General features: G+C 41.0%; 4 protein-coding genes across 4 annotated transcripts in view; 2 read left to right on the plus strand and 2 right to left on the minus strand.

The window, feature by feature from the left end:
• The first annotated feature begins 3,070 nt into the window (after nt 1–3,070).
• Nucleotides 3,071–9,196, plus strand: ppp2r2d (protein phosphatase 2, regulatory subunit B, delta). The gene is made up of 10 exons (XM_056609288.1): nt 3,071–3,246; nt 3,450–3,524; nt 4,081–4,178; nt 4,298–4,463; nt 4,801–4,913; nt 5,302–5,479; nt 5,914–6,078; nt 6,291–6,460; nt 6,796–6,887; nt 7,233–9,196. The coding sequence occupies exons 1-10, from the start codon at nt 3,240–3,242 to the stop codon at nt 7,510–7,512; spliced, it is 1,344 nt and encodes a 447-aa protein (XP_056465263.1). The 5' UTR covers nt 3,071–3,239; the 3' UTR covers nt 7,513–9,196.
• On the minus strand, nt 8,395–12,369 carry bnip4 (BCL2 interacting protein 4). The gene is made up of 6 exons (XM_056609289.1): nt 12,166–12,369; nt 11,672–11,846; nt 11,517–11,577; nt 11,218–11,324; nt 10,181–10,339; nt 8,395–9,907 (listed from the first exon to the last, which is right to left on the minus strand). The coding sequence occupies exons 1-6, from the start codon at nt 12,203–12,205 to the stop codon at nt 9,865–9,867; spliced, it is 585 nt and encodes a 194-aa protein (XP_056465264.1). The 5' UTR covers nt 12,206–12,369; the 3' UTR covers nt 8,395–9,864.
• Nucleotides 12,370–13,632: 1,263 nt separating this feature from the next.
• Nucleotides 13,633–18,266, plus strand: smndc1 (survival motor neuron domain containing 1). The gene is made up of 6 exons (XM_056609351.1): nt 13,633–13,824; nt 14,179–14,298; nt 14,481–14,623; nt 15,142–15,297; nt 15,785–15,938; nt 16,619–18,266. Exons 2-6 carry the CDS (start codon nt 14,179–14,181, stop codon nt 16,754–16,756), a joined length of 711 nt encoding a protein of 236 aa, XP_056465326.1. The 5' UTR covers nt 13,633–13,824; the 3' UTR covers nt 16,757–18,266.
• The window catches only part of LOC130404549 (max-interacting protein 1-like), a 7,461-nt gene continuing 536 nt past the window's right edge, over nt 17,068–23,992 (minus strand). Inside the window, exons 2-6 of the mRNA XM_056609350.1 lie at nt 22,940–23,042; nt 22,777–22,806; nt 21,551–21,665; nt 20,114–20,285; nt 17,068–19,512 (exon numbers count right to left, since the gene is read on the minus strand). Of these exons, the coding sequence (XP_056465325.1) occupies nt 19,349–19,512; nt 20,114–20,285; nt 21,551–21,665; nt 22,777–22,806; nt 22,940–23,042 (584 nt within the window). The 3' untranslated portion in view covers nt 17,068–19,348. The remainder of the gene's footprint in view (nt 19,513–20,113; nt 20,286–21,550; nt 21,666–22,776; nt 22,807–22,939; nt 23,043–23,992) is intronic.

Below are 23,992 nucleotides of genomic sequence, written 5' to 3' on the forward strand. Positions count from 1 at the left end.
GGAATGAAGTCAGCACCCCTCCTTATACCTGATGAGGGTAGTACGCCTTCAAACACACACACATAGAACACACGCAGAAAACACACACACACACACACACACACACATTCAGATAGACACAGGGAAGCGCACACACACTCACAAACACACACATCCACACAAACACACAGATAAAGCACACATGGAAACACACAGGCCCCGCATACACACACACACACACACACACACACACACACACACACACACACACACACACACACACACACACACACACACACACACACACACACACACACACACACACACACTCACACACACACACACACACACACACACACACACACACACACACACACACACACACACACACACACACACACACACACACAATACAAACATGGTAACAGACACATGGTAACACACACATAACAAAAACACATCATATTTAAAATGTACACACTTTAGAGAAAGAGACACACATGCCAACACGCAGATAAAACACACATAACATACTGATACAACACACACATAACACACATACACACAGATAAAACACACAACAAACATACACACACTGATAAAACACAAATAATACATACACATACAAATAGGATACAGACATAACACAAATACTCATACAAATAAAACACACATGGAAACACACAAATGCACACAGGTACACTCACACACATACACACAAACACCCCCCCCCCCCACCCACCCACACACACACACACACACACACACACACACACACACACACACACACACACACACACACACACACACACACACACACACACACACACACACACACACACACATACACACACACACACATACACATGCACACACACACACATGCAGATATTGAAGCCTTTTATCAAATAAGGTAATTCTTATTCACACAGCTATTAAGCTGTAGCCTATATTGTTTTGAACAATTAATTGGGTTCAGGCACAATATTTTCTTTGTTTGATTGTGTGTTATCATTCACTCTCGACTAATAAGACCACTAATCATTCAGTTATATTGATTAGTTCTCGATAATTTGGAAAGGATTTGCTGCTACTCAAAAAAGTAAGTGACATATTGTATGAGTGTAATATTATCAGTATTATCTGAGTATGAATTTGTTGCCTAAAGACTTAGATGCTTATGAAATGTTTAATTATCAGTATTTCTTCCTTTCTTCCTTTCTTTCTTTCTTTCTTTCTTTCTTTCTTTCTTTCTTTCTTTCTTTCTTTCTTTCTTTCTTTCTTTCTTTCTTTCTTTCTTTCTTTCTTTCTTTCTTTCTTTCTTTCTTTCTTTCTTTCTTTCTTTCTTTCTTTCTTTCTTTCTTTCTTTCTTTCTTTCTTTCTTTCTTTCTTTCTTTCTTTCTTTCAGTTGCCCTGTATTTTTTCTATTTGTGCAAAAGCAGCCACTTACATACACACTTTATCAAAAAAGAAGATGTTTCTAGGCTGCTGTGTAGTGATGTATCAAATCTCTTCTGATGCTTAAACTCCATTCCTCTGTATTTTTCTTCCACAGTCTCTCGACCCTCAGGGAAACTCTCCCCCTCTCCCCCCGGACAAGTGATTAGAGAACGATAGAACAGGGTGGGTTCTTGGATGGGTTGGGGAGAATTTGATACAACCCATCCAGAACACATTCAATTTGGTGGAGGTTTGATTTTATTTTATGCAGAACAAACAAATGAGACATCATTACTGCAAGGATTTGATTCTCGGTTACAAGCTAATGAAAAGATAAAGTTGAATGTTGAAAGTTTGACTGAATCAAATGCTAATGTATCCCAATGAACAAGCCTTGCACAATATATGTTGTACATGTTAAGTCAATCAAATTTTTCATAACTCAATATTTCTATACAAAAATGGAAATTGTTTATCAAAGATTGAGGTATAATTCATGATGTTAATATATAATCAAGCAAGATATGTTTATACAGAAAGATAAACACACAATACTACTATTACTACTACTTCTACTACTACTACTACTACTACTACTACTACTACTACTACTACTAATACTACTACTACTATTACTACTACTACTACTACTACTATTACTATACTACTAATAATAATAATAATAATAATAATTATTATTATTATTATTACATATTATTTTTTTATAAATTAATTGTATTATAAATTAAAATATTAAGTCGACAGCTTAATGCAAATTCTTTAATAAAGCCTTTCGCTTAATTAATATATATCAGAAAGCAGGGGATGAAAAAAATAGACATATGCCTGAATATTAACTTTTCAACGTATTCATAATTTTTCTATCGCAATTTTAAATATGGTTACGTTCTTTTAAGCCGAACATTAATTAGAATTTGAAAATGTTTAATTGGTTATTCAAAACCGCCCACAGAAAATCGAAAACATATGCCAATTTTGCTTTTTGTCCACCAGATGTCGCCCATAGACCGCATATTAAAATAAATAGATAGGCCTACCTGTAAACTCCCCTTGCTTTGACGGCAGGACACATAATCAAAAAGGTAAAAACAAAAAAGATGACAGAAAACCTTAAACAACACATTTTTACTCTACGCCTTCTAATATTTGCAATTTGTTATTTATTCATTATAGCCATTGCTAAATCTTGTCTGCCTGTTACCCAACGAGCTTTACTGAGATAAACTATTTATATCTTGAATATCTCTAATAGGCATATATTTTTACCAATCCCAATTGCATGCAGCCTACTGAATGTGGAATGCAACAGATAAGAGAATATAACACGATAGAATAACCCTTTTAATCACGTGAGGGAATTGCAGGGGTTGCAACAGAGCAAATGATACAAACCGATACAAACAGTGAAAGTCTGAATGGTAGAATCACATTAACAACAGCAGAACAAGACAAGCAAAAGTTTGACGCAAATCTTTTATTATAGGACAACATCCTCGATGGATGCTGTGAAGGCCAGGATGTGTGTTCGTGCGTGTGTGCTTCCGTGCGTGCGTCCACGCGTGTCTTTGTGCACGTGTGTGCATGTGTGTGCGTGTGTGTGTGTGCGTGTGTGTGTATGACGTCATCGGCCCATGTACTGTGCGCCATTTTGAAAGCGAAAAAAAAATCTGGGATAATTTCCTCCGTGGTCTGACAGATCTGTACTCCCCAGTCCTCACCCTGATTGTGGATGTTATCTCTATTCCCTCAAGAAAGCTGCATTGGTTGAATAAGTATCCCAAGAGCTGCTAAATGAAGCAATGGCAGGTGGGCTACTTTTAAACACGGACTTTAAAAGAGATGATGTGTGTATGTGTGTATGTGATGGCCTGGATCGCCAGGTTCGCTAGCGGCTAATAAAGCGGCTAGTTGTCAAAACTGTGTCACTGTCGGGTCATGTTTGGACCCAACGCGTCGCAACATCCCCCCAGTGTGCAGCTAACGCGATGCTTAATGTCTCTTTATTGTAGGAGTTTCAGGAGGAAATGATTTTCAGTGGTGTTTCTCCCAAGTGAAAGGGGCGATAGATGAAGATGTTGCGGAAGGTAAGTGGCTAGCTGATAGCTTACCAGGCTAGGTAAAAAAAGTCGGTTCTTAATGATTTGTGTGGGCATCCTATCATGAGATGTGTGTGGTGTGCGTAATTGGACACAATGCAATTCATGAAAGGCAGTGCAGTTTTGTTTTTAATTGTAATTAATAACGATTTTCCTTGCACGGTCAATTAGATTTCGGGGGCTATGTAGCTAGCCTTGAGCTAGTTGTAGGGAGCGACCGTGTTCCTGACGTCACTGTGCTGCGTCCATGTATGTTGTGTGCATACAAATACACACAACAGTGATACATGCTTAAAACACATACGCAAATGCACGGCTTCAACAGGGCATTGAAGCCATATGAGAGTAATGAATAACACAACTAGTATGCAGTACAACCTTAGATAAGGCTCATGCCATTGACATCTATTTGTAGTGACAGAGGCTTTACGTTCATGTGGGAACTTCACCACATGAATGTGCAGGAAATTAACCAAACATTGCTACCCTTTATTTTTTGCGTGTTGGACTATTTTGAGACGTGTATTTTGTTTTGTTTTTCTAGCTGACATAATATCCACGGTTGAATTCAACTATTCTGGAGAATTGCTTGCAACTGGGGATAAAGGAGGAAGAGTAGTGATATTTCAGCATGAACAAGAGGTACATTATTGTATTATGGTTGTAACGATAGTCCTGGTGTGGATCCATTCAGTGCAGTTTGCTTTGTTGGTGCATAATAATAATGATTGTTTTGTTTCGTACATTTTCCTTTCTCTCAGTCAAAAAATCGTCCACAACTACGTGGGGAGTACAATGTCTATAGCACTTTTCAGAGTCACGAACCAGAGTTTGACTATTTGAAAAGTTTAGAAATTGAAGAGAAAATCAACAAAATAAGATGGCTACCCCAGCAAAACTCTGCTCACTTTCTACTCTCAACAAATGGTAGGACCTCTGCTTTCAATTCTTTGTGTTTCAAGGTAATACCTTTATATGGTGAGCATTAAAGGGCATGGACTGTGTAGGGCCTGTGGGTGTTTGAATCCCAGCCGAAAGGTGCTGGGCTCTTCCCCGATGCCAACAGCCCAACCTTCAGGCATCCTTACGCAAGATACCCTAACCCTGCTCCTTTATACCATGAATCTGAAATCACTGAAGGTTGTTTTAGCTTAAAAGCATATGCTAAATGACTCAATGCTAAAGATGGTAGTAAATTGCACTGTGTCACATAACCGTTTGCCAGCTTTCTCTATTAACCTCACTTTAACTCGTCTCTGTGCAGATAAAACTATCAAATTGTGGAAGATCAGTGAAAGGGACAAACGGGCAGAGGGTTATAACCTGAAGGACGAGGAGGGGCGGCTTCGAGACCCCTTTAGGATCTCTTCTTTACGGGTACGTCTGGAACTTGGATCCCCCCCATAGCTCAAAGGATCCCTATATTACCTCCTGGTGTGATGTTGATTGGGCAGTATGAGTCATTACAAAATCCTCCCTGTTAGTGACATCACCAGGGGGAGTGTCTACCCGGATGTGTGATCAATGGATGATTAAACAGCTCAGCCTCTCGGGTGGTACAGAACGTTGGGTAGGCTTGTCACAGGGTTATCTATCCATTAAACATCAGGGTCGGCCTCTCCCATGTGTAACATCACGAGATGGTTGATTTTGAACTGCCTTGTAGTGGCTAATCATTCATCACACCTGGTGGTAAAATGGAGGCAGTTTAATAGTGTGGACTCCACTTAAGTCTTCCTATTGCGCTGGTGTTGGTGACTCGCAGGTACCGGTGCTGATGCCAATGGACCTCATGGTGGAGGCAAGCCCACGCAGGATCTTCGCCAACGCGCACACCTATCACATTAATTCCATTTCTGTAAATAGCGACCATGAAACGTACCTCTCCGCAGATGACCTAAGAATAAATCTATGGCACTTGGAAATCACAGACAGAAGTTTCAGTATCCTTTTCAAAAGAAATGTCTTTATGATGAGTCTCGTGCGTCAGGAACATACTCTGGTGCGGTGTTTCCCTACCGTGGGGTCTGGACCCTACTTTGGGTTGCTCGGTGTGCATATGGTCACTGGAGATGGCTGATATACTTGCTGACATAGACTTGCTTTGTGTAGCACAATGCACAAACAATCTGTGGGATATTGCTGTTACCCACAATGTTCGTAACTTCGTAGAATATAATTGATGTTTGTGACAGCGGATGCACTAAAATAGAGAAGTTGGGGTCTCAAACATGTTCAATGAGTCAAAGTTCTAGGGTTTAAAATGGCCTGTGACTCAATCCCACAAGCGTTGGAAACCACCATTGCTGTAGTGTATGGTGGACTCTTGAATGTGTATCTGTGCGTCTTCGTCTGGCCCTTAATGCTGCGCTCCCAGATATTGTAGACATCAAGCCTGCCAACATGGAGGAACTGACGGAAGTCATCACGGCTGCAGAGTGCCATCCACACCAATGTAATGTATTTGTGTACAGCAGTAGCAAAGGCACCATCCGTCTCTGTGACATGCGGGCGGCTGCGCTCTGTGACAGGCACTCAAAGTGTAAGTATGTATTGAATATATTGAAGAAATTTACATTTTATGTTACCTTATCTTAATAGAGAATTGGAAAATAATAAACTTGCTTTGGAATGTTGAAATAAGAAATAGTATTTTTGAAGGTTTCTTTGTTTGGTGGGACTTTGTGCCATATTAACATACAGTGCCATGAAGTAATGCCCCTTTTCCCTCTATTTTATTCCATTGAACCCCAGTCTTTGAGGAGCCTGAGGACCCAAGCAGCCGGTCCTTCTTCTCGGAGATCATCTCCTCCATCTCGGACGTCAAGTTCAGCCACAGCGGACGCTACATGATGACCCGGGACTACCTCTCTGTCAAAGTGTGGGACCTGAACATGGAGAACCGGCCCGTGGAGACGTATCAGGTGTGGCCTCATGTGTTTTGACTGTTGGTGTGTAGTGAATGGATGGCGTGAAGAGGCCCGGGGCAACATGGAGAGAGCTGATCTAGATGGGACACGATGTAGGTCATCGTAATGAACTGCATCATGTTTTATATATCGCACACATGTTAACAACTTGTTGCAGGGTCTGTCTGCAACAAGTAGAAGGCAATTAAAACTATAGAATTTGATCAAAGTGTTCTAAGTGATCTAAAGAATTATTGTACCTTTTTAAACAGCATGAGCTATTGTGCTGTTTTATTTTTAACAATTGGTTTGATGAAATATTGGACTAAGTAATGTTGTTCTTGTTTCAGGTTCATGAATACCTTCGCAGTAAACTGTGCTCCTTGTATGAAAACGACTGCATCTTTGACAAATTTGAGTGCTGCTGGAATGGCAGTGACAGGTAACATACATCTTTCTATAGCTTGTTGTATTGTATCCTGTCTGATCCATTGTCTGATTGATTGGATTCTAGTATGTTTGAGTGGCTTTTAACAACCAGACATTTATGTGTTAAGTGTAAATAACAACTCACTCTGTCTCCCTCTTTCATAACACTCTCTTTAGTTGTTTCTCGAGACCCCTTAATCATTCTGACCGTCCTCTTGGATGTTTGGATTCCTCTCTGTGTTTGACACCAAGCTTTTGTGTCGAGTGTAAACAAAGACTCTGTGGTTCTCTCTCGCTCTCGCTCTCGCGCTCTCTCGCTCTCTCTCGCGCTCTCTCTCTCTCGCGCTCTCTCTCTCAGTGCCATCATGACCGGGTCGTACAACAACTTCTTCCGAATGTTCGACCGCAACACCCGACGGGACATCACGCTGGAGGCGTCCCGGGAGAGCAGCAAACCACGAGCCACGCTGAAACCCCGCAAGGTGTCCACCGGGGGCAAGCGGAAGAAGGACGAGATCAGCGTGGACAGCCTGGACTTCAACAAGAAGATACTCCACACGGCCTGGCACCCCAAAGAAAATGTGATCGCCGTGGCGGCCACTAACAACCTGTACATTTTCCAGGACAAAATCAACTAGGAGACAATAAGAAGACGACGAAGATTAAAAAAATTAATTTGCGGAGGGGGTGGGGGGCTCCAGAGGATAGGGCTTTTACTTGCACCGTTGTAGTCAAGCCTACTACTTGTCTATCTGTATAAGAAGCAACGGCCCCTGGTTGCCCGCTGGGAAAGAATTCGAAAGCACGTCTCCTTTTCTTTCTTTTCCCACAGGAGGTTCATAGGCCAGCTCCATAGGCCTGTTTTTATTTTTTTTAAGTCTGAGCTTAGGTTGTTTTTTGCCTTTGGCACCAGGGCTGATCAACATGCCCCATCCTCCCCAACCACCCCCCCTGACCCAGTAATTCCAATGTGGGTCTGATTGACAGACTGGCACTCCCCCTCCCCCGCTTCCTCTCTCCCCGTCCCCTCCCCAGAGGTGACCCTCTCGAACGCATTGGTGTTTGTGTTGACATTTAAAAGCCTTCATTTCATTTACCGAACGAACTCCTCGGAAAAGCCCCCCCTCCCCAAAAAAACGAGTTGACGTCTTGTCAAAGTTTTAGCACCGTTGCAAAAGAGTTCGGGGCCCATCTCACACATGGACTGCTGGCCGGTAGGCCTAACTGTAACATTCCCCCATTGGTCGTGTATTCAGGCCAAAACTACTGGTGGCAGATGGTCATGCCAAGTGGGAAGTGGACATTTCTGTTCTCCCCCCTCCTCCTTTTTCCTCCTCCTCCTCTTACTTTATCCCAGTCAATATGGTGACATAATTTCACTGACTGTATCTACTCGAGTACACCTTGTCATCCACATAATAAAAGAAACTAAAACTAAAAGATGTGTTTTTAAATCTACAAGTATGTATTAAACATGTTGTTCTTTATTGCTTTGCATGTTTTTATGTTGTAGAGAGGTTGGGAAAAAAATGTCCAGTCACACCACTGTCTATTATTTTAATTTAATTTTTTAGCAGAACTCAAATCGGAAGGAGAAAAAATAATAACTGTTTTGCGGCTCTAATTCAGAACCACTGTCGGAGACGGCCAATCATGTGTTTGTGTCCAGACAATTTCTTCCTCAAGTTGTTTTAAGATGACGGCGAGAGGCTGAAAGGCAGTAGATGGGCAAAGGGAATCCACAGCCTTAATACTTATCTCCTATCAGTGACCGCTACTACTTTGCGTCCCAGTCGTTTTCTTTTTTACAAACCTCATGTGCATTATTTTGGAATCCTGTTTTATAGTTCTGTCCTCATATACCGCTGCTATGCGTGGCCGTCTATGAAAACACACATAAAGAGGGGAAAACTGCACACATTGCCGTTGTAATAAAGAGTGCCTCCATCTCACGTTAAGTAGGACTCTTAGACTGGCTTCCTTCACGTGCTCTTATTCATTTTGTTAGGGATGTCACTCGAATTTGAACTGCATATTAAAAATGTGGCTCTTCTCTCTCTAGTTGTGAATGCAAAAATGAAGATTGACTACACGGATCATAAAATGACATTAAAGCGAACATAACGATGCATTGTCTTTGTCCATTGATTCCTAACATGGTGACAATGTATTCACTTGTTTGATTATTTTGACCAAAGTTAAATAAAAATCTTATTGTGTTAATCTGCATGTAGTCCAGAACCTCTTTGATAGGATAGTCGCTTTCTCTTGTTTATAAGAACAGATGGACTCGATTAAACCAGACAGGAAATTCTAATCGTCTAACACTTCTGTATTTAGGAAAGGAATCCTCTTCAACATTTACCTTTTTTAATATTGCCTTGAGTAAAAGCTTGAAAACAAAGGTCCATTTAAAGCTTATGGAAGACACAATCACAGTTCAATATACAAAGTCTGATTACATTTTGCTTGCATTGTCAATTTTACATGTGAATCATTTATAATTATTTATAATAACCATTCTTAAAAGAAGCAGATCCCATAGACAACAGAGCAAAACATGATAAATGCAACAAAAAAACAACAACGAAGCAATCGACTGGATGGCAGATCACTCTGAGGCAACCATCATCTTTTTCCCCCCACTATAACAGGAACTGACAGCTTTCCATGTCAGTTCCTATTCGTGCACATTTGAGGGAGCAGGAAATGGCAAAAAGGTCATTGCCAGGCCTGGTGTTTTGGAGTTATAGCGAGTGTGTGTGTGGGGACATATTCATGAATACGACGATGTGATTTAGCAATGACTGGAGCTTGGGACCTCACCCTAAACCGTTGAGCATTGAGGAATCGGCCAAACCCAAGCATGACACACAGCTGTCTCTTCTCCTCCTTGTTTTTTGCTTTGTTTGTAGTTTTTGACGCATGCCTAGTTGCGCAATCCAACCCGGCATGACCGGAGTTGTCCTGAGCTTAAAACAGCAACATAATCAGTAGGTGTTATGTGAGGTCAAACGCTTCCCGATGTAGATCCTGCACAAGAAGGAAAAAAATACAAAATCAGTCACAATTTTGCCGAAGAGAGCGCGAACAATTCCAAGGGTACTGGGTTTGATTCTCCGTGTGTACACATCCTAACCTGTAGGCATCCTAGAGCAAGGGATCCTAACATCTACCTGCTTCTCAATCTCATGTATCTGAATTCACTCGACGTCAATTTGTATTCCAGCGTCTTATAAATTACAATATAAAAGTATTATTAATATTATTGTAGTAGTATTACTACTACTACTATCCAGTGCTTACCCCAGGCCAATGGCCAGTATGTGTGAAACAACGAGCGAGGGCAGGAAGAGCTTCAGGAAGTGAGGGGAGAGGACCCCCCCACTCTTCATCACCCGGGTGTTCCTGATGCTGAGGGAGGAGGCGGAGCGCCGCGGCGGGGGATGCTTCAGCAGGAACTCCCTGCCGAGAGACGCATCAATTATGGATTAATAACGCGCCAGAGGTGCCTCACTAATGGCATCGCATCCGCGTCCCATCCACACACCCCCTGCCGGGCCCAGGCTCCACGCCTCATAATACGATTAGAGGGGAGCCAACCTCCTAACACCCATTGTAGAACCAACACCACTTGTAGATTTGGTTTGTATTGTAGAAGACTCCCTCTCGATTAAACACATGCTATTACTTGCATAATATTATATTATTGGCCGTGATGGTTTGACCTGCTTATTAAGCATAGCTGCGACACACCTGTCCTATGCTTGTTGAAACTCGGTTTCAGGGGCGTTTCCAGGGGCCCAACCCCAGAAAGAAAATAACCTGAAAGCCTTTTTAAAAAGGCGAGGTTAGCAGGATGGTTGTCCTTTGAAGGTAGAGTCATACTTCGGGTGTAATTGGTGAGAAACGCTAGCGCCCTCTGTCTGCTATTAGTGAACGAAACTCTCGCGATTATCTGTTTTTGTCTCTGTTTGATGAGACAAGCAATGGTACGGCTAATTTCAGGACCTTTCTTCTTTAAATGGATAACCAATTTATATGAATTCAGGTTGAGGTTTAATGACTACATGCTAACTTTTTTTTTTTTTTTTTTGTATCAACTCACATTTTCATTGTAGGCTTCTGTTGTCCTCAGCCTCTTTTCTCAATCACTTTCGATAAAGGTATCCGCTGCTAAATGAAAAACTGTAATGGCAGTTGATATATTCTTGAGGCTACTATCGTAGTTTTCATGAAAGAAACTGCATTGCTTTCTGTTTTTTAGCATTATTTTGTTTGTGGTGATGGTGCATTGAAGTAACTTGACGGATGCGGGCATGCCTACATTACGGTCAACCTACTTGGGCGGGTTGTTCTCGGGTCGGCTAGACCAATCCCATATCCAGTCTGCGTTCCTGACCATCAGGTTTTCCACTTCACGCCTCCTTTCTTGGAAGTCTTCTTCTGACTGCAGAAATCAATAACACCTTTAATGGATGCATAATGTGTTGCGGCACAACAGATGTTATCATGATGTGGAAGTGTTATATTATATATATATGGAGTGCACTTAACCAAACACTGCAACGTAATCTACTGGGTGACTGAAGATAATAAATATTTCATATATTCCATATTAATTGATTTGTATGGATTTTACCTGTGAGCTGTTTGCCTCAGATCCCTTACACAGTATAAGGGGAGTCTGTGATCGGAGTGGGCTGTTTTGATGAAAGCACAGAAAGTTTCATGTTTAAATTCATTCACAATAGGGGAGGGTGAAATCCAAGGTGTGCATTTGCCATCCACACAAACCTGTTACAATGAGAGCTTCCCTTTGAGCTGTTTCTGGCCGACTCATGTTGTGCTTCCAGAAGCATGTTCTCTACGTCAGCCTCCAGGCCTGAGGATGGGCTCTGTTCCCCCTGGTCGTCCTGTGAACCCGTCGTGTGGGAGCTTGAACCACTGAAGCTTAGCTCTACCCAAGAACCTGGGAGTCGAAAGGGTTTACAGATTAGCACGTAGAACAATGCGCCAATAATGCGGTTGACGGTGGTAAAACAATCATAACGGTAATATGAATAATCTGTTCATGTTATCGCGATATCAGAGCTCATGATAATAACGCAAGGTGAATCAATCGAATTGGTTGATAGACTGAGATAGCGTCTAGCTTTGTAAAATACTGGATGCAATGATTTTTGATTTTCAAATTTCCTTTATCTATTTTCCACAGTGTGTGCATGAATCAGCTGTTTCCCAGAAGGTTCACAACGTTCTTCCCTTGCCACAACTTATGAATCTCCTACCTTGTAACTCCTCCGAGGAAATCTCCTTCGAAACCGACATATTGTACGAACTCTATTAGTCTCCGGTCGAGATCAACACAATTTAAACCGAATGCATGTACGAATACCACGTCCACCTTGTAGAATAAAACAGAAGCCCACGAACCACGACAATAACAATGACGCAATCTTCTGTTTACCATGATTGTGATTGGCTTGTGAATGAGGGCACGCACAACACGCATGCGGGGCCTCTTATCCTATCCTGACCCCCATTCATATTCCACCCTCTTTAGGGGAAGTGACTCTAACGTGATGTACACAACATCATATACAAATATACCATGCTATTTTTAGATGCCTTCGAGGAAAAAGATTTGTTCGGTGGGTTGTTTGTGTGTTTATTGAATCCTAACACCCAATGTCAATCTCAGCAATAATTTAATCAAATACACTGAATATTTTATTTTCAAATCTATCTTTAATGCAGTAAAAAGGTCCCTGCTACATGGTGGCTGGGTGGCTGCCACTCTCGACCTCGGTGGCTTTTCTGTGCTCCTCTAATTAAAGGACAGGGTAGTGATGTTGAATCAGGTTTGTTGTAACGATTGTAGTTAATAAACATGCCCGGCGGTTGGCCACTGCCATTTGAGTTTGTATGTGGAGATGGCTGGTTTAACCTATCAACACTGATTGCTCAATGTGCAACAGTGGTGCAGCCTCACCCAGCCCTAGAGTCCAATCAGACTGGGCAGGTGAGGCAGCTTAAACCAGCCATCATCCACACACACCCCAACAAATGCCTTAGAATTTTTGGGACATTTTGTGAGGAACACCAGTTAAGGTTTCAAACTGTTTAAAATAGGGTTTATTAGAGGAGATAGGGAAAGCTAAAAGCAGAGGATTTGTTAGAGCTATAGGAGCATCTGCCATATGGCTCATAAAGTATAGTTTTATTAGGTACGGTGTCACATATATAAAAGCTGACATGTTGAAATTAGCTCTGGTTTTTGGGCAGACATTATTAATTGTGGAACAATAATAGTTATATAGCCTGCTTTGGGATTCTTAGTGATTATTGTAATTCATGTTTTAACAGCCAAGCTATGGCTGTATTAAACATGCCATGTTACAAAACCCTAATTGCAGGAAAAGGGATAATGGAGACTCACAATAAAGCATTTGGTATTCTGCTTTGTCAGTTGTTTGTGTGTTGCCTGCATTCCATTTCCCATGATACATTTCTAATTGATTCTAATGCGCTTTCTATAAATTTCCTGACAAATAAATAATCATAGCAACCATACAATAATGAAATAATAACTGATCTGATGGAATGGATATAATTGTAATGCCACCATGTATAGATGGTTAACACACAGGGCACAATTCATAAATTGTAGCTTGCCTATTTTTTTTATTGTAGGCCATTTGAGCACAGAGTTCGTAACTCCCCCTAGCGTCTCTCAACCATAAACTGATCCAACCTGATTTCCTCCTCGAAGACCACCAAACTCTCGCGATGGTTCAGCTGCACATTACCTGAAAAGCTGTGTCGGACTGTCGGTTGATAAGCAGGCCGAGTTGTTGTTTGTCTCCGAGTCAATCGGTTTCGGAAATTAGGCAATATAGATCTTGATGCTCACTATTTTCACAACATAGAACAACAATAATATAAAGGTAAGTAAATTGCCTCGATTTGTATGTTTTCGATGGTTATGTCATCGCTTTAATGGGACATTAGCAGTAGCAGTAGCTAACATATGCTAACTTAGGCCTTTGCCGTACTGCCGACCTCTCTAATACTACCCAGAAATATCAATCAATTCGAAATTAGTTTATGTACCCAGTGGTTATTTCATTTAATATAAACGTCAAATCCATATCCCAATTTGACACGCACTAACTTACTGCTTTATTCACGGAATTCATAGATGCTAACCTGGTGTTAGCCCAGTGCTAGCCTTTGTGATGTTAGGCATTAGCCCCTAGTGTGTTCTCAACTAACTGTTTTGTATGTTTCCCTCTGTTTAGATGTCAGACGACCTAGTGAAACAGCTGAGCAGTTACAAGGCCCAACTACAGCAGGTGGAAGCTGCCTTGTCTACCGACGAAGACAATGAAGATCTGCTCAAACTACAGAAAGATTTACAGGTGCTTGTAGTAGGCTCAAATTAATCATAATCTACTGGATCTACTGGATTATTAATGCACTTATTATAAATGTGTTGTATTTATGTGTTACAAAAACAAACAAACTTGTTGCATTCACATGACATTTCGTTCTATATTTATAATATATTGTAACTTCTGGACTTCATTCCTTTTATTTCTAGGAAGTCATTGAGTTGACTAAGGACTTGCTTGCAGCTCAGCCGGTTGACAGCACGTCCAGTACCAACAGCTCAGACGCAGCTCCGCTGAAACACAACTGGAAGGTTGGCGATGGCTGTATGGCTGTTTGGAGCCAGGACGGACAGTGAGTGTCAGCTGCTCTCTTCTCACTGTAGCCTGTGTGGGAATCATCTGACTAGTTCTAGGTGTTCACCTTAACACTTGAACGCTATGGGAATATTAACGGGGAGGCTGGTGGGCAATGAATAATTTATTGTTAATCTCATTGATTATTCTCAGTGATGCATTAATTATGATTCATCGTCACTGAGTGGGCTTACATTTTCACACACGGCCACATATTGCATTTATTTTATAGTAAATCAGATGTCTTAATAGATTAATAAGCACATATTGCGTACTTAAAAGTATTAGGCATCAAATATTTTAATTAAGATTTAATTCAGTGTTAGAAACTGCAAAAGGGCTTAACAAATACATAAACTCGCATCTAAATAAACAATTTGGAAATATATGCCACGACCAACTTATGTTATAATAATTTACTATATTTTTACCATGTTACCGTAATGGATAGTTGGATGACGTGGGGCATGGTAGTCAACTCCTACTCACCTGCTTACAGACGTGATTCTTTGACAGGGTGTACGACGCTGAGATCGAGGAGATAGACGAGGAGAACGGCACGGCGGCCATAACCTTCATCAGCTACGGCAACGCAGAGGTCATCCCCCTGCAGCACCTCAAGCCCCTGGAGGAGGGCAAGCTCCGCGATGAAGACGGCAAGCCCAAGTCAAGGTATGGTTCATCAGCGCGTTCCCACCTACACCTTCACTTACCTGCAGCTGTTGTCATAGTGGGGCTCGCTGGTAGGCTGAGCACTTTTCATCAATGGTTCCATGTACTATTCAGTCCTTTAGCTGGGGCTTTCATTCTAAGTGATGCACACATTGCATTTTAGTTACATTTACATTTAGGGCATTTAGCAGACGCTTTTATCCAAAGCTACTTACATCAGTTAATACACACATTGACACACCGACGGCAGAGTCGACCATGCAAGGCGACAGCCAGCTCGTCAGGAGCAGTTGGGGTTAAGTGTCATGCTCAGGGACACATCAACACTCTGGGATCGAACTAGCAACCTTTCGGTTACAAGACAACTGCTCTTGACCACAAAACTCAACGTTGTGTTTTAAAAAAATTGTCTGATGATGGTGAAGAAGATTATGGTGGGTGTTTCACACCTTGTGAACATAGTTGCTGTTGTCACTCTTGATTCCAGGAAAGAGCAGATAGCAGAACAGAGGGAGTATAAGAAGAAGAAAGCCCAGAAGAAGGTCCTGAGGATGAAGGAGTTGGAGCAGGAAAGGGAGGACCAGAAGTCGAAGTGGCAGCAGTTCAATAACAAAGCTTACTCCAAGAACAAAAAGGGACAGGTAGGTTTTTGTGTGATTGTATGCGTGTGCACTGACTGGTTGAATGTATCAAAAGCTGAATGTTGTTGAATAAACCGTAAAGAATACTATCAATTTGAACAGTTATATTGTTGTCTAAATTCTAAGGACTTTTCCACTACTGTGGTGCAACACCATTTACGTATTTCAAACTATTCAAATATCTTTTTTGAGAATAGATGAAAGTAGGCATTTGTTATTTTTGGTTTTAAATACCACCAGTACAATTGCAAACATGTTCAGTTGTTGATGTGATTTAGCTTTGGTTGCAGTGATTCCCATAAGAACATACTGATTTGATATAATTTTTGTGTTTTGTACAAAGAGATAACTTTGATAAAGTTATCTTTCAATTGGTCAGATTGTTGTTGATGTTTGTCGGGTAGTCGCACTAGATGCAATTGCTGTGCCACACTATTTACACAATCAATGCAATGTAATACATTTTGTGTTTTGGGAGCAAAGTTGAACGTTTCAGTTTACACTATTGTCGAGTCCTGTGCTTGCTAGTAGAGATGTCAACATCTATGAAGCATTTATCGATTGGTTCTCTGAAAGAAAGCCTTTTCATATTTATATATATTACAATTCTATTAATTTAACGATATCAAAAGTCTCAGGATTATATTGACTAATGAAGTCTCCTTTTTTGTGCCTCATAGGTTAAAAGGAGTATATTTGCATCTCCAGAAAGTGTTGACGGCAAGGTAGGAGTGGGAACGTGTGGTATCGCAGACAAACCAATGACGGTGTACAACGACACATCGAAATTCAACGTCAGACATTTAATGCCCCAGTGACCCGTCGTGTTGTGTAAATAATGTTCATCCAACTGTATACTGGCTGGGTCGATGTTTCCATGTGGTCATATGATTTACGTTCCTTGAGTCTTGGAGAATACATTTCTGTACACCATTGCTTGATTTACTGAAGTACTTTTTTATATTATATAGACAAAGCGGGAAAAAAGTTTTAAATCTTGGACATTTTTTGTAAAGGAAATAATAGATACCTGATTTTCACCATATTCACCAGTTGTGTATGTATGTGGAGACCACAGAAAACCATACATGTGGCTGGGATTGTGTAACTTATTTAATTGGTTGCTGCCTGTATTAAGAAGTCGATGTTTGTCGGTTGGACATGCCATGACTTTGTCGTTTTGTGAGGCCTGCTTTACGATGCAGAATTTTAACAAAACCAGACTTGTTATTTTTTTGTACATCCATTATTAAAAGACAATTGTTTCCCTTCCAAAATATTTATTCTCTTCAATTTGTTTCTGCTCATGGGTAAACTTAAAACAGGGTAGGTAACACTTCTCATCAGGCATTTCAGAACCACACGTTGGTTGAGTGAGTGAAAACCCTTGTTTTGACTGATTTAAGGGTTAATATTATGCAGAAATGGAAAGTTAACCCGCCAGCGGAAGAAAAATAATTTGGATCAAAGCAATAACCCATTTGGGATTCACTGAAAATATAGTAAACCAATCAAGTTAACCCCCACACCATACAAACATACCACTTCTGACCAGCGTTGCGAGTGTGATATTTTTATTATGATTCCAGGGACAGCTGTTAGGAACCATAGCATACAAGCAGGGAAGGGAACCAGCAGTATGTTGTGCAGAAGCCGCCTCCGATTGGCTGATTTGTAGCACACAGGAACATCCTTGGTGTGCTTTCGACGGTCAAGTCTTCTTCATAGTGCATTTTACAATTTTCCCCCAAATAACAAAATGTGGAAAAAGACTTGATAGCAAGGACATTTGTGCAATTAAGTCAATTAGCCATGTTAAGACACATTTGGTGGTGTTGGTGATCTACATCAGACTCGTTTCACAATAGTTTGTAGATAGGTGGTGGTATACTCAAATGTATTTGGTTTTCTTTGGGTAGAGGAGGTTACCAGTGCAATTGGGTGTGTGTATATATATATATTTTTAATTCATGGGTAGTGTCGAAAGGAATATTCCAACGTAATAATACGTTTCGGCTACAATAGAAAAAGATGCGACTGAACATACAATTAAATGGTTATTTTTTCTCTAATGTTCATGCTCCAGACATCTTTGAAGACTTGTAAAATCATAGCATAAAACTTACATGAAAAGATTACATTCAAAACACATGCACCATAGCTTTTGTTCATTACAATCATTTTTTTTCTCTACCAGTGATTATGTTCTGGTACCATTGTAGCAAATACAAAAAACATTGAATTTAATTTTGGGTTGGGGCAGGTGGTGTGCCAAATACAGCCAACCGTACAAATTTGGACAACTTATTGCTCGACTCTTGTGCTTCGACAAGGCAAAGTAGCTTATTACTGTTTAATATCATGGTTTCATGTCTTGTACAAATTGGCATGAGATGTAAATCATAATTTAGACAAAAGACCATTGCGTGTTTTTTTAAACAAATTGAGGCTGCCTTGTAGCACTACATACGTAGTAGAATGGTGGCCATATTTTGTCCTGTAATATTCAGCACATAATGAGCAATAAATTAAAATCACAGGGTGTTTTTGTCCTTCCAATTCAAGTGTGTCCAAGTATTGGCTAAATAACAAATTAAATATAGCAAAAATAAATACTACACATAACTATTTGCAAAATAAATTAAATCACATGTCAGCTACCTGTTCGAACCCCTCCCCCCCAAATCGTCCCACAGAAGGTGGGGGCCCTTGGCCCCCAAACCCTCAGGTGGTGTTAGATCTCAAGGCAGAAGTCTCTAGAAATGTCAATTCTGTTGGAATGCAGATTTTGTATCCCTTCCCGTTGACTTAGTGAACGACAAGAAGTGCTGTTTGGATATAATGTCTCGGGTTGGACCGTATTATTACAAAGCAAACTAGATTGTTTGTTTTTTAATATCTGGTGAGCTTCTAGCTGGTTGTTGGCCGCTGGTATTTAAGTAAGTACATAGGATTACATTACAGTGTACTGGTTTACTACTGCAAGGATTTGATAAAGGGCATGTACTTCGTGGCTTTGCGTCAGGATTGGTTCGTGCAAGTGGAACGAATGAGACGTAGGGTACTTCCTAGAAACTCAGAAGATTCGTTTTTTTGGGGGGGTTTATATTAAAATAGACTATGTATGATTACGTTGACTTGAGTCTTCGTTGTAGTAAATGGCTTTGATCAGGACTTGAGGAAATTGGAAACAAATAGTCGATAGAATTTAAGTGGATCGAACTTATCGGGAACTTTCGACAGAAAAGCCGAACCCTCATGAAGATAGTTATTTCGGTGAAGAGATGGAAGGTTTCAGGCTGGTTTCTCCTCGGGAAGGAGTATATGTACTGTGTGAGACGTGTGTGAAAGCTCTATGAGACAGCAGCAGCTGGAGAGGAATTGATGGACATGGTTGTGTGTTTTTTCCTTTAAGCCGAGAAGGCGAGTTTTAGACTACAGGTGGAGTATCCTTCGTCGCTGGCCAGGCTCTGCCTGCTGCTTTGGTCATCCAGGTCACTGCCCCCGTTGAGGCTGATGCTGTCCATCTCGCCCTGGGAGAACTCTGTGCTTTCCACGTCCACTTCGATGTCCTCTGTGTGAAATAAGACAAGATACAGGTCAGTAAGGAGCAGCTAGGAGGTTAGGGCTAGACTGTGTAGCCCCGCCCATTCTGGCGGCGATTTGAGTTCGCCCTGCAGAAAGGTCTGGAGAAGAGCAATACATTTCTTTCTAGTTTCGATACGTTTTGCGGGAGCCAATCACCAAGCTGGCTTTTCCCCCTGGCACGCTAATGGCTGGTTTAACACAATGACGACAGGGAAGCGACAGCAAGCAGCCAATTGAGTACAGAGCCATTTGAACTAGGCCCATTGATCACGCCTCTTTTGCTGAAGAAAAAGGCAGCAGCCTCCCCAGACCAACGTGCAATCTACGATTGAGCTTGGTCTGGCTATAGCCAGGCTAGGTTAGGGCATCTCGCCCAAGTTAGGCTACGTACATTGGGGTTCAAACCCAGAACCTTTTCACTGGTCTCAAAACTATCGAGCCCCGTCTCTCCCTCTATCTCTCTCTCACTCCCTCCCGACCTCTCTCTCTTTCTCTCCCTCTGTCACTAACTCACTTGCCTCGCTCAACCGTCTCTCTCACACACCTTGATAACAATAGATAGAAAGTGTTAATTGTGATTGACTCGCCTCGATCAGAATCCTCTGAGCGGTCGGAGGAGTCCAACATGGAGCTCAGAGTGTCCATGGACACCCGGTCCCCTGATGGACTGAGGTTGGACAGCTGCCTCTGGAGGTGTCTCTGCTCCCTCTCCAGGTTCTCCAGCTGGTGCTGGCTTCGCCTGTCGGCCTCCTCCAGTTTCTGGAATCGGAGAGAGGGGGATGTGTGGAGGGGATGGAGAGTGAGATGTAGGAGACAGAGAAAAGGAAGAGACAGATTGTTAGAGTGGCTCCTAGCCGAAGGATTCTTGGTTCAACCCTCATTGTCAACCGTATAACCTGTAGGCATCCTTGAGCAGAATGCCCTGAACCCTAACTGCTACTTGATGACATGTATCCAAAATTAATTTGAATGCCTTTACATTGCTGTAGTTTATGATTTAATGGCATGTTTTGTAAACCACTAGGCTAAAACAAGGCCCATAACCAAACTCGCTGTGAATAAATCTCATTGTCAGAAGAATTCCTCTCCGCAACACAATATTGGCTGTTAAAGTATTACTCATTGCTAAGTTTTCCACAAACACAATGTCTTCTCAGTGCACAAGAAATGGTTGCACGAGTCGACATGTTGACTAGCAGGCAAGCATGGAGCACTTTTTCCCACCATTGTCTTTTTAGCACACTTTAGATGACTGGTTCTGTGCCCCGGTTTTTTAAGGTTGGTTTTCAACTGCAGAGCGAGGGATTAAAATGACCTCCCAGGCTTTCCTGGAACCTCTTTCCAACTTAACAATAGAACTAAACCTGGTTTCCACACCAACCGATTATCATAACTCAATAGATGGTTTCATTACTTCTATTTATTATATTGTGAAACCACAAAAAATCCCTTGCTGCATCTTCTTGCCTTGTCATTATGTATGCCATGGCAACCAAATGGTCAAAATGTGTTGTATTCACGCTAGCACTTTCACTTTTTAGTGTGATAGCAGTCCTGATTCATTTAAAGGTGGTCATGCAGCATTTTTTTTTTTTTAAGTTACTCTAATTTAGATTTACATTTCTGGGGATGAAAGACATAAAAATGTCTGCATATATAGTCTACCTGCAAGCAGGCTTAATAGCTGTCCATTTACATGTATAAACTGAACGAATGGAGAATAAGCTAAGTAAAATTGGTATCCTTGTGTTATAACTAACCCTCTATGATGACATGGGGTTATTACTCACCTCGGATGATTAAAGTGACATTGAATCTTGTCTTACTACCAATGTGAGTCCATGGTCAGGGTTTCAGCGAGAAGCAGGAGGGTCGTTTGCTCTACTTGTACTGACATGACATGTGTCCTAAACTAGTATGCTTCCTAAAACAAAATGCCCTAGCTCTCCACCTGCTCCTTTTTTAAACAAGCATATGCGACATAACTCCAATATTTACAAGTGCGTGACCCAGTGTGGTCTTACCTTAATATGTGACTTGGCCTTTTTAAGCAGACCTAGCGTAGTGTGCCGACTGCAGTCCGGCCCAAGGGGTATGAGGGACTTCAACCTCTCCAGACACAGGCGAAGATGTGCTCGTCTGGTACAGAGGCATAGCAAGACGGAAGGTCAGCTGGTGTTGACTGCAAACATGGGGAGTTGAAATGTATTGTTCCTCTTGCGGTTACATTTTTGGTGGCTCATTTCCGAAGCTCGTCGTTTTATTCTGCGACAGAAGCTGGCATCTACTGTGATATTTATCTAGCTTTTACGCATTTTTAATACTACGGTGTGTGTTGTTTTGCTACTTGTATGTTTTTGTCTTATTTCCGTCAAAAACACAAAGTATCCCTTGCTCGTAAATAATGAAATAGAATGTAGATCAAAATGTCCTCCCTTCTTGCACTGGCTGCCATTTTGCACTACGAACAACGATCAGACAAAGAATGGTCATCCTTCATCTCTTCTTGTTCCGAGTTATACATTCCAATAAACATTGGTTGTTGCTGTCTTTTTCCTTGTTAACAACACTTAGCGCAGTAGCCTATTGGCTAAAATGAACAGAACCATGAAGCCATTGGATCAACAGTAAGGAGCACTGTTGTCTTGAAACAGTGTGTTCTGATTGGCTGAGCTGAGCTGTAGCACAGGGACAGTGGTTCTACAGTAACAAAGTCCCACCTCTCTCTGTCTCGTTGGCCTTTCTACATATCTATTGAAACATTGATGAGGCGTATAATGTGTTCTCAAATACTGATTAAATAGGCACAATGAGGTAAAATAAATCATGGTGGTCACTGTACTTTGGGCCTATTATGTCACACCATGCTAAGCCATACTATACTATAATATGATATAATGCAATGCCATGCCATTCTATACCCCTGCTACACAAAACTATAAGCCGAATATACTACTATGCTGTACTATGCCATGCCTTACAATACTACTACTATACTATACTACTATGCTATATTACCTGTATACCATATTATGCTTTTCATTAGAATATTTTAGCCAAATGCACCTTACAATACCTGGGTTTACTACACAGTGTTAGCATGGGTGGGAAATAATCCTGGGATAATATGGGAAAATAATACTTATACACGTGCTGATGCTATATAAAATATTCGCCAACACACTGTATAACTGATGGAAGCTACAGGTAAAGTTATTATTGACATATAAACCTCATTATATGGACTCACCGGTTCTTCTCCAGTTCGTTATGTGCTGATCTGTTGGGGGGTGGGGGGAGATTATGAATGATCAACCATACAACTAATCAATGTAATTATGTATATTTATTCACAATATATACCAAATTGCTTGTTAGAAAGTAAGCAATACATGTAACAGGGCTTAACATACCTGTTGTGAATATGGTCCATTTTCTTGTTCTTAAATTTCCGTTGTTTCTGATGCAGTGAGATCTCCGTTTCAGGGTATGATGATGCATATCCATGTTCACATTCTGGTGGGGGATATATAAATATTTAAAAAGATCCAGTTTAATACATTCATTTCAAATGTGTTATCATGCAGCCAAATGCAACAAATGAGTTGACTGCTCTTCATTAAATGTTCCTGGTGTATATTTAGAATAGCAATATTTAATAGTAATGAATGTCAAAAGAGAAAGTCATTGGGAAGTGTGTTGAACTCTGGTTCGGTAGGCCTTAACTAGGTTTTTCGCTAAGTCCTGCACTAAAAATATAATTCTCAAATAATTAAGATAAAAAACCGAAGCCTGATTAAAAGCTTAACTCAATAATTCACTCCATGTTTCTATCATAAATGTTTACTAAAAGCCTACAAGTCCCATCGATCATTTGGCGGACCAACCCAGTAACATGCAACGGAGAATGCGTGCGGTCGGCAGCGATTGGCTGTCAAACGCTGGCTACATCATTCCTGTCCAATGAGATCGTCGGGATTGGTTCCATGTGGAAACCATGTGAACAACAGATACAAGGAAGCGCAGTTGACTCTGAAGTGACGTTTGTTGAGCTGCGAACTGAAGCTTTGCACTGAACAAGTCTTATGTCTATGCTAACTTTGTCATTATACGTGTTCACCAATGAAAGGTTGTGTGTATGCACATTGGCGTATTTCCTTCAACCTGCTATTGAAGCCTAAGCCATTAACTCCACAAATACATTAGAGATCATGGTCTAAAATGAGCCATCATGAATAGTAAGCCACAATATGCATTGTGCAGATGCACAGGCCAAAATAAGAGAATCACGCTAATGGCAGGTTTACGAAAGTGAAAGTCCACTTTATACATAGGGACATGACATCACTGTCCATGTCAGTGTATTATTTCCCTTGACTTAAACATGTTGTTTTATTCCATTTTATGTAGCCTAGCAATCGATATACAAACTGGACTTCGACATTATATCGCCATGACTTTTACCT

This window comes from Gadus chalcogrammus, chromosome 15 (genome assembly GCF_026213295.1).
Source record: "Gadus chalcogrammus isolate NIFS_2021 chromosome 15, NIFS_Gcha_1.0, whole genome shotgun sequence".
NCBI classification, from domain to species: Eukaryota; Metazoa; Chordata; class Actinopteri; order Gadiformes; family Gadidae; genus Gadus; species Gadus chalcogrammus.

Bases quoted from the DNA above. Each gene is read 5' to 3' on its own strand.
- ppp2r2d (XM_056609288.1), top strand. The intron at 4,179-4,297 runs GTACATTATTGT...CCTTTCTCTCAG, and splicing joins TATTTCAGCATGAACAAGAG to TCAAAAAATCGTCCACAACT. The intron at 6,888-7,232 runs GTAACATACATC...TCTCTCTCTCAG, and splicing joins TGCTGGAATGGCAGTGACAG to TGCCATCATGACCGGGTCGT.
- bnip4 (XM_056609289.1), bottom strand. From the start codon at position 12,205: ATGTCGGTTTCGAAGGAGATTTCCTCGGAGGAGTTACAAG. The intron at 11,847-12,165 runs GTAGGAGATTCA...TTCGACTCCCAG, and splicing joins TTCCTCGGAGGAGTTACAAG to GTTCTTGGGTAGAGCTAAGC. The intron at 11,578-11,671 runs GTTTGTGTGGAT...TCATCAAAACAG, and splicing joins GGAAGCTCTCATTGTAACAG to CCCACTCCGATCACAGACTC.
- smndc1 (XM_056609351.1), top strand. From the start codon at position 14,179: ATGTCAGACGACCTAGTGAAACAGCTGAGCAGTTACAAGGCCCAACTA. The intron at 14,299-14,480 runs GTGCTTGTAGTA...TTTTATTTCTAG, and splicing joins AACTACAGAAAGATTTACAG to GAAGTCATTGAGTTGACTAA. The intron at 14,624-15,141 runs GTGAGTGTCAGC...ATTCTTTGACAG, and splicing joins GTTTGGAGCCAGGACGGACA to GGTGTACGACGCTGAGATCG.